Source organism: Oncorhynchus clarkii, chromosome 24 (assembly GCF_045791955.1).
Source record: "Oncorhynchus clarkii lewisi isolate Uvic-CL-2024 chromosome 24, UVic_Ocla_1.0, whole genome shotgun sequence".
NCBI classification, from domain to species: Eukaryota; Metazoa; Chordata; class Actinopteri; order Salmoniformes; family Salmonidae; genus Oncorhynchus; species Oncorhynchus clarkii.
This window is the reverse complement of record NC_092170.1, coordinates 22764584-22783461: the sequence shown is the minus strand read 5'-3', so window position 1 is coordinate 22783461 and position 18878 is coordinate 22764584. Positions and strand designations below refer to the sequence as shown.

General features: G+C 41.2%; 2 protein-coding genes across 5 annotated transcripts; one reads left to right on the top strand and one right to left on the bottom strand.

Annotated features, from left to right (window-relative positions):
- The first annotated feature begins 49 nt into the window (after positions 1-49).
- LOC139382353 (solute carrier family 37 member 4a) lies at positions 50-17588 on the top strand. Of its 4 annotated transcripts, XM_071126328.1 has the most exons (10): positions 55-285; positions 9467-9512; positions 9646-9932; positions 10157-10389; positions 10587-10833; positions 11093-11251; positions 14485-14570; positions 14659-14772; positions 14874-15012; positions 16713-17586. In XM_071126328.1, the coding sequence occupies exons 3-10, from the start codon at positions 9785-9787 to the stop codon at positions 16877-16879; spliced, it is 1293 nt and encodes a 430-aa protein (XP_070982429.1). In that variant the 5' UTR covers positions 55-285; positions 9467-9512; positions 9646-9784; the 3' UTR covers positions 16880-17586. The 4 variants fall into 4 exon arrangements, with proteins under 4 accessions (XP_070982428.1, XP_070982429.1, XP_070982431.1 ...); XM_071126327.1 differs by lacking the exon at positions 9467-9512 and having other exon boundaries at positions 50-285; positions 16713-17588; XM_071126330.1 differs by lacking the exon at positions 9467-9512 and having other exon boundaries at positions 57-162.
- On the bottom strand, positions 17344-18782 carry LOC139382354 (trafficking protein particle complex subunit 4). The gene is made up of 5 exons (XM_071126331.1): positions 18596-18782; positions 18263-18437; positions 18038-18141; positions 17806-17932; positions 17344-17703 (listed from the first exon to the last, which is right to left on the bottom strand). Exons 1-5 carry the CDS (start codon positions 18768-18770, stop codon positions 17625-17627), a joined length of 660 nt encoding a protein of 219 aa, XP_070982432.1. The 5' UTR covers positions 18771-18782; the 3' UTR covers positions 17344-17624.
- Between the last annotated feature and the right edge of the window lie 96 nt (positions 18783-18878).

Here is an 18878-nt window from a genome sequence, read left to right as displayed (position 1 = left end):
TCTGCAAACGAGACAACCCAGCAACTATGTAACACACCGTCATGATGACACATCATAGTTCATGGCATTTTCGAAAGTTCATGTTTGTGGTAGCGTGGTTATTGACTTGAATATCAGGCTTGGTGTACAGAAATGGAAAGAAATAGCCCACTGGGCACAGACGTAAGTCGATTCAACGTCTATTCCTATGTTTCTTCAAGTAATGTTATTGCAACGTTGATTCAACCAGTGTGCGCCCAGTGGAAGGCAGTTTATGTTAACAAGAAACGTGGACTAACGAGACAGGTAAAGAGCAGAAAAGTATTCACACCTTTTGCCTTTTTCCACATTTTGTTGTGCTACAGCCTGAATTTAAAATCGATTACATTTAGATTTTGTGTCACTGGCATACACACAATACCCCATGATGTCAAAGTGGGATACATTTAAAAAATATATATGTTTTACAAACTATTTAAAAATGAAAAGCTGAAATGTATTTTATTTCACCTTTATTTAACCAGGTAGGCCAGTTGAGAACAAGTTCTCATTTACAACTGAGACCTGGCCAAGATAAAGCAAAGCAGTGCCACACAAACAACAACACAGAGTTACACATGAAATAAACAAACGTACAGTCAATAACACAATAGAAAAAAAATCTATATGTGTGCAAATGAGAAGATTAGGGCGGTAAGGCAATAGATTGGAAGTAGTGGCGAAGTAACAATTTAGCAATTAAACACTGGAGTGATGGATGTGCAGAAGATGAATGTGCAAGTAGAGATACTGGGGTGCAAAGGAGTAAAAAAAAAATTTTTAGATGACAATATTGGTATGAGGTAGTTGGATGGGCTATTTACAGATGGGCAATGTACAGGTGCAGTGATCTGTGAGCTGCTCTGACAGCTGGTGCTTAAAGTTAGTGAGCGAGATATGAGTCTCCAGCTTCAGTGATTTTTACAATTCGGTCCAGTCATTGGCAGCAGAGAACTGGAAGGAAAGGCGGCCAAAGGAGGAATAGGCTTTGGGGGTGACCAGGGAAATATACCTACTGGAGCGGGTGCTACGGGTGAGTGCTGCTATGGTGACCAGTGAGCTGAGATAAGACAGGGCTTTACCTAGCAAAGACTTATAGATGACCTGGAGCCAGTGGGTTTGGCGACGAATATGAAGCGATGGCCAGCCAACGAGAGCATACAGGTCGCAGTGGTGGGTAGTATATGGGGATTTGGTGACAAAACGGATGGCACTGTAATAGACTACATCCAGTTTGCTGAGTAGAGTATTGCAGGTTATTTCGTAAAGGACATCGCCGAAGTCTAGGATTGGTAGGATAGTCAGTTTTACGAGGGTATGTTTGGCAGCATGAGTGAAGGATGCTTTGTTTGCGAAATAGGAAGCCCGATTCTAGATTTCATATTGGAGATGCTTAATGTGAGTCTGGAAGGAGAGTTTACAGTCTAGCCAGACACCTAGGTATTTGTAGTTGTCCACATATTCTAAGTCAGAACCGTCCAGAGTAGTGATGCTAGTCGGGCGTGCAGGTGGGGGCAGCGATCGGTTGAAGAGCATGCATTTAGTTTTACTTGCATTTAAGAGCAGTTGGAGGCCACAGATGAAGAGTTGTATGGCATTGAAGCTCGTCTGGAGGTTAGTTAACACAGTGTCCAAAGAAGGGCCAGAAGTATACAGAATGATGTCGTCTGCGTAGAGGTGGTTCAGAGAATCACCAGCAGCAAGAGCGACATCATTGATGTATACAGAGAAAAAAGTCTGAGAATTGAACCCTGTGGCACCCCCATAGAGACTGCCAGAGTTTCAGACAACAGGTCCTCCGATTTGACACACTGAACTCTGTCTGAGAAGTCAGGTGGAAAGCATGGCCAGCCATAGAAAAATGCTTGTTGAAATTCTCAATTATCGTGGATTTATCGGTGGTGACAATGTTTCCTAGCCCCAGTGCAGTGGGCAGCTGGGAGGAGGTGCTCTTATTCTCCATGGACTTTACAGTGTCCCAGAACCTTTTGGATTTTGTGCTACGGGATGCAAATTTCTGTTTGAAAAAGCTAGCCTTTGCTTTCCTAACTGCCTGTGTATATTGGTTCCTAACTTCCCTGAAAAGTTGCATATCGCGGCAGCTATTCGATTCTAATGCAGTACGCCACAGGATGTTTTTGTGCTGGTCAAGGGCAGTCAGGTCTGGAGTGAACCAGCTATATCTGTTCCTGGTTAAAAAAAATAATGGGGCATGCTTATTTAAGATGGTGAGGAAAGCACTTTTAAAGAATAACCAGGCAACCTCTACTGACGGAATTAGGTCAATATCCTTCCAGGATACCTTGGCGAGGTCGATTAGAAAGGCCTGCCCGCTGAAGTGTTTTAGGGAGCGTTTGACAGTGATGAGGGGTGGTTGTTTGACCGCAGATTCATTACAGACACAGGCAATGAGGCAGTGATTGCTGAGATCCTGGTTGAAGACAGCAGAGGTGTATTTAGAGGGCAGGTTGGTCAGAATGATATCTATGAAGGTGCCCGTGTTTACAGATTTGGGGTTGTACCTGGTAGGTTCATTGATAATTTGTGTGAGATTGAGGGCATCTAGCGTAGGTGAAGATAGATAGGGGGCAATCAATTCACATATGGTGTCCAGGGCACAGCTAGGGGCAGAAGGTGGTCTTATAACAAGCGGCAACGGTAAGAGTCTTGTTTCTGGAAAGGTGGATTTTTAAAAGTAGAAGCTCGAATTGTTTGGGCACAGACCTGGATAGTATGACAGAACTCTGCAGGCTGTCTCTGCAGTAGATTGCAACTCCGTCCCCTTTGGCAGTTCTATCTTGTCGGAAAATGTTATAGTTACATCACCAGAGGAACAGAGGAGGAGTAGGATAAAGGTACAGCTAAAGGCTATAAGAACTATAAATTTTGATTCAACAAGTACTCAACCCCTTTGTTATGTCAAGCCTAAATAAATTCAGGTCAGGTGTAAAAATGTGCTTAACAAGTCACATAATAAGTTGCTAAAAATTACTCTGTGCAATAATAGTGTTTAACATAATTGTTGAATGACTACCTCATCTCTGTACCCAACACATGCAATTATCTGTAAGGTGCTTCAGTCGAGCAGTGAATTTCAAACACAGATTCAACCACAAAGACCAGGGAGGTTTTCCAATGCTTCACAAAGAACGGCACCTATTGGTAGATGGGTAAAAAAACAAACAGACATTGAATATCCCTTTGAGCATGGTGAAGTTATTAATTATGGTGTATCAGTACACCCAGTCAATACTGGGCATCCTTCCTAACTCAGTTAAAACAGTTATAGAGCTGAATGCTTGTGATAGGAGAAAACTGAGGATGAATCAACAACATTGTAGTTACTCCACAATACTAACCTAAATGACAAAGTGAAAATAAGGGTGCCTGTACAGAATACAAATATTCCAAAACATGCATCCTGTTTCCAACAAGGCACTAAAGTAAAACTGATACAAAATGTGGCAAAGATATTAACTTTATGTCCTGAATAAAAAGTGTTATGTTTCTGGCAAATCCAACACAACACATACAATTCTTCAAACTTTCTAGTATGATGGTGGCTAGTAAGTCTCTAAAAGCGTTGTACACCTAGATTGTACAATATTTGCACAATTTTCTTTTGAAATTCTTCAAACTCTTGTCAAGTTGGTTGTTGAACATCATTGCTAGACAGCCATTTTCAAGTCTTGCCATAGATTTTCAAGCCTATTTAAGTTAACTGTAACTAGGCCACTCAGGAAGATTTATGTAGTCTTGGTAAGCAACTCCAGTGTATATTTGGCATTGTGTTTTAGGTTATTGTCCTGCTGAAAGGTGAATTTGTCTCCAAGGTTTTCCTCTAGGATTTTGCCTGTGCTTAGCTCTGCTCCGTTTCTTTTATCCTAACAAACTCCCTTGTCCTTGCCAATGACAAGCATACCCATAACATGATGACTGAAAAAGACTCACAGCTGTAATAGCTACCAAAGGTGATTCTAACATGTGACTCATTTTGAATAGTTAGGTAAATTAAATATTTATGTATTTGATTTTAAATAAATTTGCCAGTTAACATGTTTTCACTTTGTCATTATGGGAATTGTGTGTAGATGGGTGCCAAAAATATATATTTAATTCATGTTGAATTCAGGCTGTACACAAAATGTGGAACAAGTCAAAGTGTATGAATACTTTCTGAAGGCACAGTAAAACTTTTATATAGAATTTTGCAAAATGCATGCACACACACCGATATCAAAAGATTTTGCTCATAGATATACAGTGCATTCGGAAAGTATTCAGACCCCTTGACTTTTTCCACATTTTGTTAAGTTACAGCCTTATATAAATGTGATATTTCATTTTTCATTATTTTTTTTGTGTGTAGATTGATAAGGGGAAAAAACAATTTAATACATTTTAGAATAAGTATTCAGACCCTTTACCTAGTACTTTGTTGTAGCACCTTTGGCAGCAATTACAGCCTTGAGTCTTCTTGGGTATGACGCTACAAGCTTGGCACACCTGTATCCAGGGAGTTTCTCCCATTATTCTCTGCAGATCCTCTCAAACTCATCGCTGCACAGCTATTTTCAGGTCTCGCCAGAGATGTTCGATCGGGTTCAAGTCCGGGTTCTGGCTGGGCCACTCAAGGACATTCAGAGACTTGTCCCAAAACCATTCCTGCATTCTCTTGGCTGTATGCTTAGGGTCGTTGTACTGTTGGAAGGTGAACCTTCGCCCCCCAGTCAGGTCCTGAGCACTCTGGAGCAGGTTTTCATCAAGGATCTCTCTGTACTTTGCTCCGTTCATCTTTCCCTCGATCCTGACTAGTCTCCCAATCCCTGCCGCTGAAAAACATCCCCACAGCATGATGCTGCCACCACCATGCTTCACCGTAGAGATGGTGCCAGATTTCCTCCAGACTTGACGCTTTGCATTCAGGCCAAAGAGTTCAATCTTGGTTTCATCAGACTAGAGAAACTTGAGTCCTTTAGGTGCCTTTTTTGCACACTCCAAGTGTGCTGTCATTTGCCTTAATCTGAGGAGTGGCTTCCATCTGGCCACTCTACCATAAAGACCTGATTGGTGGAGTGTTGCAGAGATGGTTGTCCTTCTGGAAGGTTCTCCCATCTCCACAGAGGAACTCTGGAGGTCAGTCAGAGTGACCATTGGGTTCTTGGTCACCTCCCTCACCAAGGCCCTTCTTTGGCCGGGTGGCCAGCTCTAGGAAGAGTCTTGGTGGTTCCAAACTTCTTCCATGTAAGAATGATGGAGGCCACTGTATTTTATGGGACCTTCAATGCTGCAGAATTTTTTTGGTACCCTTCCCCAGATCTGTGCCTCGACACAATCCTGTCTCGGAGCTCTACGAACAATTCCTTTGACCTCGTGGCTTGGTTTTGCTCCTCCTGACAGAGCTAGTGTAACTGAGTCAGGTTTGTAGGCCTCCTTGCTCGCACATGCTTTTTCAGTTCTGCCCACAAATGTTCTATGGGATTGAGGTCAGGGCTTTATGATGGCCACTTCAATACCTTGACTTTGTTGTCCTTAAGCCATTTTTCCACAACGTTGGAAGTATGCTTGGGTCATTGTCGGGGCGGCAGGGTAGCCTAGTGGTTAGAGCGTTGGACTAGTAACCGGAAGGTTGCAAGTTCAAACCCCCGAGCCGACAAGGTACAAATCTGTCGTTCTGCCCCTGAACAGGCAGTTAACCCACTGTTCCTAGGCCGTCATTGAAAATAAGAATTTGTTCTTAACTGACTTGCCTGGTTAAATAAAGGTAAAATAAAATAAAATAAATAAATTGTCCGTTTGGAAGACTCATTTGCGACCAAGCTTTAACTTCATGACTGATGTTGCTTCAATATATCCACATTTGTCCTACCTCATGATGCCATCTATTTTGTGAAGTGCACCAGTTCCTCCTGCAGCAAAGCACTCCCACAACATGATGTTGCCACCCCGTGCTTCACAGTTGGGATGGTGTTCTTCGGCTTGCAAGCCTCCCCCTTTTTCCTCCAAACATAACGATGGTCATTATGGCCAAAGAGTTCTATTTTGTTTCATCAAACCAGAGGACATTTCTCCAAAAAGTACGATCTTTGTCCCCATGTGCAGTTGCAAACCATAGTCTGGCTTTTTTATGGCGGTTTTGGAGCAGTGGCTTCTTCCTTGCTGAGCGGCCTTTCAGGTTATGTCGATATAGGACTTGTTTTACTGTGGTGCCTTGCGAAAGTATTCGGCCCCCTTAAACTTTGCGACCTTTTGCCACATTTCAGGCTTCAAACATAAAGATATAAAACTGTATTTTTTTGCAAAGAATCACCAACAAGTGGGACACAATGATGAAGTGGAACGACATTTATTGGATATTTCAAACTTTTTTAACAAATCAAAAACTGAAAAATTAGGCGTGCAAAATTATTCAGCCCCTTTACTTTCAGTGCAGCAAACTCTCTCCAGAAGTTCAGTGAGGATCTCTGAATGATCCAATGTTGACCTAAATGACTAATGATGATAAATACAATCCACCTGTGTGTAATCAAGTCTCTGTATAAATGCACCTGCACTGTGATAGTCTCAGAGATCCGTCAAAAGCGCAGAGAGCACCATGAAGAACAAGGAACACACCAGGCAGGTCCGAGATACTGTTGTGAAGAAGTTTAAAGCCGGATTTGGATACAAAAAGATTTCCCAAGCTTTAAACATCCCAAGGAGCACTGTGCAAGCGATAATATTGAAATGGAAGGAGTATCAGACCACTGCAAATCTACCAAGACCTGGCCGTCCCTCTAAACTTTCAGCTCATACAAGGAGAAGACTGATCAGAGATGCAGCCAAGAGGCCCATGATCACTCTGGATGAACTGCAGAGATCTACAGCTGAGGTGGGAGACTCTGTCCATAGGACAACAATCAGTCGTATATTACACAAATCTGGCCTTTATGGAAGAGTGGCAAGAAGAAAGCCATTTCTTAAAGATATCCATAAAAAGTGCAGTTTAAAGTTTGCCACAAGCCACCTGGGGGATCCACCAAACATGTGGAAGAAGGTGCTCTGGTCAGATGAAACCAAAATTGAACTTTTTGGCAACAATGCAAAACGTTATGTTTGGCGTAAAAGCAACACAGCTCATCACCCTGAACACACCATACCCACTGTCAAACATGGTGGTGGCAGCATCATGGTTTGGGCCTGCTTTTCTTCAGCAGGGACAGGGAAGATGGTTAAAATTGATGGGAAGATGGATGGAGCCAAATACAGGACCACTCTGGAAGAAAACCTGATGGAGTCTGCAAAAGACCTGAGACTGGGACAGAGATTTGTCTTCCAACAAGACAATGATCCAAAACATAAAGCAAAATCTACAATGGAATGGTTCAAAAATAAACATATCCAGGTGTTAGAATGGCCAAGTCAAAGTCCAGACCTGAATCCAATCGAGAATCTGTGGAAAGAACTGAAAACTGCTGTTCACAAATGCTCTCCATCCAACCTCACTGAGCTCGAGCTGTTTTGCAAGGAGGAATGGGAAAAAATTTCAGTCTCTCGATGTCCAAAACTGATAGAGACATACGCCAAGCGACTTACAGCTGTAATCGCAGCAAAAGGTGGCGCTACAAAGTATTAACTTAAGGGGGCTGAATAATTTTGCACGCCCAATTTTTCAGTTTTTGATTTGTTAAAAAAGTTTGAAATATCCAATAAATGTCGTTCCACTTCATGATTGTGTCCCACTTGTTGTTGATTCTTCACAAAAAAATACAGTTTTATATCTTTATGTTTGAAGCCTGAAATGTGGCAAAAGGTCGCAAAGTTCAAGGGGGCCGAATACTTTCGCAAGGCACTGTATATACTTTTGTACCTGTTTCCTCCAGCATCTTCACAAGGTCCTTTGCTGTTGTTCTGTTGCTGACTCAAGTGATTTCAACTAGCCTATCAGAAGCTTCTAAAGCCATTACATAATTTTCTGGGATTTTCCAAACTGTTTAAAGGCACAGTCAATTTAGTGTAGTAAACTTCTGACCCACTAGAATTGTGATACAGTGAAATATAAATGAAATAATCTGTCTGTAAACAATTGTTGGGAAAATTACTTGTGTCATGCACAAAGTAGATATCCTAACCAACTTGCCAAAATTTTTGTTTGTTAACAAGAAATTTGTGGAGTGGTTGAAAAATGAGTTTTAATGACTCCAACCTAAGTGTATGTAAACTATCGACTTCAACTGTAGCTATGGTTGGTAAAAGCGGGACAACCCCAAAAATTACTGAACTACAAAATTGAAACACAATATTGGCAACTTTATTAAATGTTTTTAATTAGTAGGCTACTTGATGGTCAAAAGATGCAAATGTGTCATTATTTTCCTCATAACAGAAGCATGCCAGGGAGTTCCGTAACTTCTATTATGCCATTGTAGTCTACCATTTGATAAAATAAATATGTTGAAATAACTATATCGCTGGAGTCATTGCAAATCAATTTGTTCCACTTGTTTAGCCTACCTGCAGCTGGCAGACCAATTTAATAAATAGCCTATAACTTTTGGGTAAATTGCTGTGGCCTTGTTATTATGCAATTATTAATGGCCATGTTAAATTAATTAAATTAGAAGTTATCAAAGCTCTATCGCAACTGACGATCAATTGCTAGAAATCATTAGATTGACGGTAACAGTCAATCAGATTAGGCTACAGGTTAAAAAAAAATAAAATAAAAAATAAAAATAAAAAAACGAATGATCACTGGCTGTTGACAAGCATATTCAGTTCATATACATATGATTAATATTTAATTCAGTGATTGGAGTTACGGCCACATTCTCAGTAGCCTATTCCCGCAGATGATCGATGCTTGACTACCGTTCGACAAATACAAATATTCTCGCTATAATCTCATAATGTAGACTAGTTTACCCGCACTGTATCTGCGAGCTGTTGGCTAGAGCGCACGTGCCAAGACCAGAGTAGGTACATTTTGCTATCGAAAATGTGATGGAAACACACAGAACTTTAGATTTTTATTAGGTACATAACACATGTTGGGAAGAAGTGTATGTTGTGTGCACAACGTCATCGCGCACAGATTTGTATCTGCAACAAGTCAGTTTGGAAACACCACTGTTGGGAAAATGCGCATATTTCCTTTGTGTTATTTGCATGAAAATATGTTGCCAATTGGATGGAAACCTAGCTAATGATGAATTTTCACACAAACCAACCCACCGTGATAATGGGGTTGTGTTTTGTGCTGATGGTCATCTCTCTTCACACACTCCCTGGGCTGAGGAGGATCCACCCTCTGGGCTTGTAGTCAACATTGGACTCTCCAATGAATCATTAACTAAGAACATTCAATAACATCCAGGCACACCAGCAGGGAGGAACAGTCAGGATCAGCAAGAGGGGGGTGAAAGGTATATAATAGGAATCAGGAGTGTCTTTCATTTTTTTTTTACAGACTGTTGGACAATACAAGCAGCATTACAGAAGATAACAGCATCGGAGTAGGTCAATTCCATTATCTTCCCTTTGGCCCTTGTAGAACTCGGATAAGGCAGGGGAAATCAGTCTTAGAGTAAAGAAGTTGACCATTAACCCCAACTATTGATTACAGCTCTCTCTCCCTCTTCTAACCAGCTCTGCTCTGCACCGTGGATCCTGACACCAAAGTTCAGTCACTGGTGGCAGAAGTATTTCACACTCGAACAACTACTCCTCTGTAGTTTTGTTTTATAATCCTCTATTATTTAGCACTTTTTTCTGCACTGCAAAAACCATGGCAACCGCAGGGTATGGATATTACCGCACCACCATTTTCCTGGCCATGTTTGTGGGCTATACGCTGTACTACTTCAACAGGAAGACCTTTTCCTTTGTGATGCCCTCTCTCATGCAAGAGATCAAGCTGGACAAAGATGACCTGGGTAAGAGAGGCCTCACTGTTGTCTTTTCCTCTCTTTCTGTCTTGCATGTCCCTAACAACAATTAACAACTAAAGTTTAGATACTGCTGATAGTGGTCTGACTGATTGGTTTAATTGAACGATCATATGGGGATACATCAGTTAATGCTTTGTGTATGTTTATATTAATACCAAAATCAATTAAACATTGTGTTCTGCCTCTGTATTGTGTGCACTATCCCTCAGGCATGATCACTAGTAGTCAGTCTCTGGCCTATGCTATAAGCAAGTTCATCAGCGGTGTGTTGTCGGATCAGATCAGTGCCCGCTGGCTCTTCTCCATTGGCCTGTTCATGGTGGGTGCCATCAATGTGGTCTTCTCCTGGTCCTCTACTGTGGCCATTTTCTCTGGCCTCTGGTTCCTCAACGGCCTGGGTCAGGGCCTGGGGTGGCCCCCATGTGGCAGGGTGCTGCGCAAGGTAGGACCAGGAAGTAACACTGTAGTCCACGGGATATGAAGCTGTCAGACACATATAAATCAATTGCCTGCACTGTTAAAATACTGGTCAGTCAGTACCATTTTGTATATCCCTGTCCATTCAATACTAGTCGTGTCAAGCCATGAAGCACATCACTAGTCTGATATTATGAAATGTCATTCCCTTCTGCTCCCCAGTGGTTCGAGCCCTCTCAGTTTGGGACGTGGTGGGCGATTCTGTCCTGCAGTATGAACCTGGCTGGGAGTTTAGGCCCCATTATTGCAACGTTGATGGCCCAGAGCTACAGCTGGAGGACGACCCTGTCCATCTCAGGCCTCTCCTGTTGTGTGGTCTCCTTCGTCTGCCTGCTGTTGATCAGGAATGAGCCCAAAGACGTGGGCTTGCCCAACATAGACACTGGGGGGGCCAAGAAGGGCAAAGCAGGTCAGAGCTGGGAGCTAACCTCTTCTTGTCCTGTGGTTGAAACATTGCAAAATATGTGTGACTGACATGCACAGGTTTTATTTTGAACGCATGCCTTTTTGTGTATTGTCTGCATGTGCAATTGTGTGTAAGGTCAGTAAAACTCTGTGTTAATGGACTCTGCACCCAGTGTTCCCTCACACGCTAGCGTGAACAAGTTCAAGATCATGCACACTCTAAGTGATGTGCTAGTGTGACTGAAACCCCTCTCCCTTACTAGGCTCATCCAGTGATGAGACCACCTTCAAAGAGTTCATCCTGTCCCCCTACCTGTGGCTGCTGTCTGTGGGCTACCTGGTGGTGTTTGGGGTGAAGACAGCCTGCACTGACTGGGGCCAACTCTTCCTCATCCAGGACAAGGGCCAGTCAACACTCATGGGTATGGAAGTCTGATACATTAAGACCTGCGTTTTCCCTCTGTTTTTTCATGAGTCTTATCCTGGAGGCAGAACAGTGATTTGCTCTTAGATAGGCCAGCTGCAATGTAAAAATTGGCTATATGGTAAAAATGTATTGAAACAAAAATATGATTTTTGTTATTCATTTAAGGCTAGGGTTAGGCATTAGGGTTAGCAGTGTCGTTAAGGTTGGGTTTAAAATCAGATTTTATGGACTGTGCCAGCTAGAGGTCGGCTGATTATGATTTTTCAATGCCGATAACGATTATTGGAGGACCAAAAAAAGCCGATACCGATTAATCAGACAATTTTTTTTATTTTTTATTTGTAATAATGACAATTACAACAATACCGAATTAACACTTATCTTAACTTAATATAATACATCAATAATATCAATTTAGCCTCAAATAAATAATGAAACATGTTCAATTTGGTTTAGGTAATGCAAAAACAAAGTGTTGGAGAAGAAAGTAAAAGTGCAATATGTGCCATGTAAAAAAAAAGCTAACATTTAATTTCCTTGCTCAGAACATGAGAACATATAAAAGCTGGTGGTTCCTTTTAACATGAGTCTTCAATATTCCCAACTAAGAAGTTTTAGGTTGTAGTTATAATAGGACTATTTCTCTCTATACGATTTGTATATGGGGCGGCAGGGTAGCCTAGTGGTTAGAGCGTTGGACTAGTAACCGGAAGGTTGCGAGTTCAAACCCCCGAGCTGACAAGGACAAATCTGTCGTTCTGCCCACTGTTCCTAGGCCGTCATTGAAAATAAGAATTTGTTCTTAACTTGCCTTTGACTATTGGATGTTCTTATAGGCACTCCTCGCTCCTACTTGGGCTCAAACCTGGAACACATCGACAACAGCCACCCTCGAAGCAGCGTTACTCATGCAGAGCAAGGGGAACGCCAAGTCTCAGAGCGAGTGACGTTTGAAACTCTATTAGCGCGCACCCCGCTAACTAGCTAGCCATTTCACATCGGTTACACCAGCCTAATCTCGGGAGTTGATAGGCTGAAGTCATAAACAGCGCAATGCTTGAAGAATTGCAAAGAGCTGCTGGCAAACGCACAAAGGTGCTGAATGAATGCTTACGAGCCTGCTGCTGCCTACCATCGCTCAGACTGCTCTATCAAATATCAAATTATAAATTATAATAAATTATTAATTATAACACACAGAAATACGAACCTTTGGTCATTAATATGGTCGAATCCAGAAACGTGTCATTTCGAAAACAAAACTTTTATTCTTTCAGTGGGCGGAATGACAGCTGGTTACACAAAAGAAAAGGGGCTGGGTTTGAGTGAAAGAGCGGGAAGACTGAGGAACAAAGTGCTATCGTAAATACAGTATCTTATGCATTCTAAATGACCGCCCATTTGGAAAAGTAAAATGCAATAAATATTTACTCTGAGCTGCGCTTCGGTAGGTTGTTGGTAGATGGAAGGCAGTGTTGCCCAACCGAGTCCTTTGTCCTTTGAAGAATGTCTCTGCTGGTAAATTGAATACGTTGTAGTAATGTCGTTGTGTGGTAGACGGGATACTCTGTCTGTTTCTTCCTACCCTCGTTTGCAGTGGCTGTTGCTAACTCAACGGCTAGGAGGTATCACTTCTATAGTGAATAAGAGTTCAAAGTTCATACCATTCGCAACCAAAGCTTACGCTGATGTTGGCTTCGTTCTGTAGTTATTATCTGAACCATTCTGACATCGGACCGTCGTCCTCACGTCCTCGGAACAGGAGGTTATATTGTCGTCAAGGCTTTATATAGAAAGGGAGAAAAGGGGTGTGTTTCATAGTTTACAACCTATATCTCTTCACGTGGGCCTAATTCACTCATGAAAACCCAAATCTCACATTTTAGAAGCTAAAATCACATTTCATCCCATCACAAATAATTTCGTATTCAAACATTTAAATGGAACAACAATTCCATGTGAATCCGATAACTCTGTATAGACTTTCACTGGAGAGTTTGTCATCTTATCATTGATGAGAATGTCTCAGATGACAACCGGCATCATATTCATTAAGTACCACCGCATGCATGTTCAATTGGTCGGATTACCAGAATATAGTTCATTTCCCCCCACCTTCTGATGTTCTCAGTATCTCTATGTTAACCAAGGGCTTTGCAAATGTAACATCAGTAGGGTAGAGAGAGGAAAAAGGGGGGAAGAGGTATTTATGACTGTCATAAACCTACCCCCCAGGCCAACTTCATGACACATTGCACAACCTTATGTCATAATTATGTACAATTCTGGCAAATTAATTACGGCCTTTGTTATGAATAAATGGACTTCACACAGTTCGCAATGAGCCAGGCGACCCAAACTGCTGCAAGAGAAGTGACATAATTTCCCTAGTTAAAATAAATTCATGTTAGCAGGCAATATTAACTAAATATGCAGATGTAAAAATATATACTTGTGTATTGATTTTAAAGAAATGCATTGATGTTTATGGTTAGGTACACATTGGTGCAACGACAGTGCTTTTTTTGCAAATGCGCTTGTTAAATCACCCGTTTGTCGAAGTAGGCTGTGATTCGATGAGAAATTAACAGGCACCGCATCGATTTTATGCAATGCAGGACACGCTAGATAAACTAGTAATATCATCAAATATGTGTAGCTAGCTAGTGATTATGTTTAGATGGAATGTTTTTTATAAGATAAGTTTAATGACAGCTAGCAACTTACCTTGGCTTATTGCTGCCCTCGCGTAACAGGTAGTCAGCCTGTTATGCAGGCTCCTCATGGAGTGCAATGTAAGGCAGGTGGTTAGAGCTTCGGACTAGTAACCGGAGGGTTGCAAAAATGAATCCCAGAGCTGACAAGGTAAAAATATGTTGTTCTGCCCCTGAACAAGGCAGTAACCCACCGTTCCTCGGCCGTCATTGAAAATAAGAATGTGTTCTTAACTGACTTGCCAAGTTAAATAAAGGTGTAAAAAAAAATTTTTTGCAAATCGGTGTCCAAAAGTACCGATTTATCGATTGTTGTGAAAACTTGAAATCAGCCCTAATTAATCGGCCATTCCGAACTAATCGGTCGACCTCTAGTGCCAGCTAGTGACCACTGCAGATTCATGACTAAAAACGCTAACCTGCCTGTTTTACCAGTATGCAGTAGACTGCGGTTGATAACTCAATAATAACTGCCTCTTGTTAAGTTTGACTTGAATGCATCTCTTTTTCACAGGCAGTTCCTACATGAGTGCCCTGGAGGTGGGAGGCCTGTTGGGCAGTTTAGCTGCAGGATACTTCTCTGACAAGGCTGTGGCACAAGTGGGTTTATAGTGGCATCATACACTAATTCAGAGCTCTATTCAAATCACTGCAGTGTTTGTAAGGTACTGTATTTCTTTTTGTACAGCAAGGCATGAAAAGCCATGGAAACCCCCGTCATTTTCTCTTGATCTCAATGATGGCTGGGATGTTTGGTTCCATGTATCTATTCCGGATCACTGTCACGCCAGACAGCCCAAAGGTATAGTAAACACATCATGTTCCATCAAAACTCCTTTCAGAGCCAATACACTATTAGTCTGTTTGTTAGTTCATGTTTTGTTTTTTATGTTATAAATTCAGATGTGGATCCTTTTCTTGGGGGCTACATTTGGCTTCTCATCTTACGGACCAATAGCCTTGTTTGGCGTGATAGCCAATGAGAGTGCTCCTTCAAACTATTGTGGAACGTCACATGCTATTGTTGCCTTAATGGCCAACAGTAAGTTTATCTCAACCAAATTGTCTCAAATTCTAATGAATGCTTTTCTCACATTTTGTTGTATTGTATTCTGGTGTCTTGGCTTTACTAGCATTACCAGACAGGTACACTACTGGTCAAAAGTTTTAGAACACCTACTCATTCAAGGGTTTTTCTTTATTTTTTACTATTTTCTACATTGTGCAATAATAGAGTAGACATCAAAACTATGAAATAACACATATGGAATCATATAGTAACCAAAAAAGTGTTAAACATATCAAAATATATATTATATTTGAGATTCTTCAAATAGCCAACCTTTGCCTTGATGACAGCTTTGCACACACTTGGCATTCTCTCAACCAGCTTCATGAGTTAGTCACCTGGAATGCATTTCAATTAACAGATGGGCCTTGTTAAAAGTTAATTTGTGGAATTTCTTTCCTCTTTAATGCGTTTGAGCCAATCAGTTGTGTTGGGACAAGGTAGGGGGTATACAGAAGATAGCCCTATTTGATAAAATACCAAGTTCATATTTTGGCAACAGCTCAAGTAAGCAAAGAGAAACGACAGTCCATAATAAGACATGAACCTCAGTCAATCTGGAAAATTTCAAGAACTTTGAAAGTTTCTTCAAGTGCAGTCGCTAAAACCATCAAGTGCTATGATGAAACTGGCTCTCATGAGGACCGCCACAGGAATGGAAGACCCAGTTACCTCTGCTGCAGAAGATAAGTTTGAGTTCCAAGCCCAAATAAATGCTTCACAGAGTTAAAGTAACAGACACATCTCAACATCAACTGTTCAGAGGAGACATTGTGAATCAGGCCTTCATGGTCAAATTGCTGCAAAGAAACCACTAAAGGACACCAATAAGAAGAAGAGACTTGCTTGGGCCAAGAAACACAAGTAATGGACATTAGACCGGTGGAAATTTGTCCTTTGGTCTGGACTCCAAATTGGAGAGTTTTGTTTCCAACCACCGTGTCTTTGTGAGACACAGAGTAGGTGAAAGGATGTGTAGTTCCCACCGTGAAGCATGGAGGAGGAGGTGTGATGGTGTGGGGGTGCTTTCCTGGTGACATGGTCACTGATTTATTTCGAATTCAAGGTACACTTAACCAGCATGGCTACGGCAGCATTATGCATCGAAACGCCATCCCATCTGGTTTGCACTTAGTGGGACTATCATTTGTTTTTCAACAGGACAATGACCCAACACACCTCCAGGCTGTGTAAGGGCTATTTTACCAAGAAGGAGAGTAATGGAGTGCTGCATCAGATGACCTGGCCTCCATAATCCCCCGACCTCAACCAAATTGAGAGGGTTTGTGATGAGACGGACCGCAGACTGAAGGAAAAGCAGCCAACAAGTGCTCAGCATATGTGGGAACTCCTGTTGGAAAAGTATTCCAGGTGAAGCTGGTTGAGAGAATGCCAAGAGTGTGCAAAGCTGTCAAGGCAAAGGGTGGCTATTTGAAGAATCTCAAATATAAAATATATTTTGATTTGTTTAACTCTTTTTGGGTTACTGCATGATTCCATATGTGTTATTTCATAGTTTGAATGTGCACTATTATAGATTTATTTATTATTGTAGAAAATAAAACCCTTGAATTAGGTGTTCTAAAACTTTTGACCGGTAGTGTAGTTCAACAACTAAATCTGTATATCCTATTTATGAGAACCAGCCTAATTGACATTCCTGTATCGTTCAGTTGGTGGCTTCTGCTCTGGACTGCCGTTCAGCACCATCGCCAAGCACCACAGCTGGGAAATGGCCTTCTGGGTAGCAGAGATGACTTGTCTCATCACTACCATCTGCTTTTTCCTGCTGCGGAACATCAGAACCAAGATGGGTCACATCCCCAAGAAGACTGACTGATCACTACACCAACTCTTTGCTGTCAATGTAGGAAATTTAGGATAAGAATGTACATTCTTATTTATTAAGTGTTTTTGATTTGAAAAAGGCTCAATTGAATTGACGGGAGACATGGTCCTGTATATTCTTATTTTAAGAGTTGGTGAGACATGGAGTTTAGCAAAGGAATATTTATTTTCACTGAAGATGGTTGATGTTTTTGCATCTGAATACATGTTGTGTTAACTCTTTTCAATGCTCATGGCATAAAACAGATCCAAGATTCAAGTATTGAAAATGTGTCAATATGATCATTTGAAACCAAGACACTTTATGGTCAAATGTACTGCTCACTTTTTAAATTGGCACTGTACTCATATGGGTGAAATGTGTTTGACTATATAAGACTTGAATAAAATACCTTATGTTGTGGTTTTAGGTCATTCTAAAAATAATTACATAGGAAAGAAAGACTAGAGATGATAAATGTTACATAGTGGTGTTTATTCTTAAAGTATATACAAAAACAAAACATTCAGTATTTACATTGTATCCCAGTATAGCATAACATTCTCATACAACAAGTTATTCAACATTAGTTCTGAAATATCAGCACTGCTTGGAGACATGTTGACCCATATGCAGTGTACTATAGCCTCCCAGTCACAACAAACATAATTCAATGGATTGGCAGAAAAAGAAAATAAACTGGAGCAATGGATACTCTGGATTTGCCTTCGTACACATTTTTCAGGTTTGTTTCTGCTCAAGATCCAGGTCCAAAGTTAGCAGCTTTCTCTGCTATCTCCAATGCACCCTTCAAATTCTGATCAAAGAGTTCACACCTGTAACAAGAGGGCAAAATATATCTCACCAGGGTTGCTCATCAATGACTTGGCTGACTCATGTGAGAGACAGAGGGCAGATATTTGACATGTGACAGTTACCTGATAGGCATCTCCAGAGAGTAGAAGGGGTTCTTGAGGGCGAAGTCTGAATAGATCTCGTAAATCTTCCTGAGGAGTGCGTCAATGCCAGACTGCCGGGGGTCTGCCAGCACAATGAACTTTATACCTGATAAAAAAAAGATGTTGGCAGATTTCGTTTTTCAAAACAAGAGCATTGCATGTAGACCTCACATACAGTGACTGATAGCAGTGTTTGAATGCATGGCTTTACCAGTGAGTGTCTGAAAGCAGTGCAGTTTAAACATATCTGTCTCCAGCATCTCAATTCCTGAACTGCCAACTTCAGGGGACAGCTGTGAACCAATAGCAAACAACCTAGGAAAGAGTACAATACAACATGCAGCAAGATCATGGAAAAGCCTATGTCACCATAGATCAATTATTTATTCATGTTAGAGCAGACAGGTGTAATAACTTGAGAACTGCAACTACTTACGAATGAAACATTGAAGCCAACATCAGTTTTTCATTTGAACTCAAGCGAGCCCTTCCGAAACGTATGGACACCGGATAGTTTGTTGAGTCTTTCAAGTATTCGATGATCTCCTTCCCATCCGCCGTGAACTTGCCGTTGACATCCACTCCGTTGATGGACAGTAAAGCATGGCCCACTAAATTAATAGAAGTATAAGTGCACAATGTTAACAATAAATATAAACATGCACAATGCAACATTTGAGTTCCAACCATGACATATTACCAGTTATCACTATATACATGTTGTAAGCCTTGACGTGATCAGTTGACTGTTGCTGACAACTTACTGTACCTCGGATTCCATCGCGTTGACCAAATGATACAACAACTTTCTCATCGTGGATCTTTAACACCAAATCTAAAGGATAGCTGAATGTTTTCTCTGCTTCTGCTCTCGGTACATAATTGTCATACTGGTAAATTAATCCCCCAGCCTTATTTACAACATACACACTGAATATCGCCATCTTTGCCTTTTTCTGCACAGCTGACGAAATTGTCAGGTGACAGGAAATATTTCAGACAAAATAAAATACAATCTTCAACAGAGGTAACTTTATCTGCGTGTTCATTCG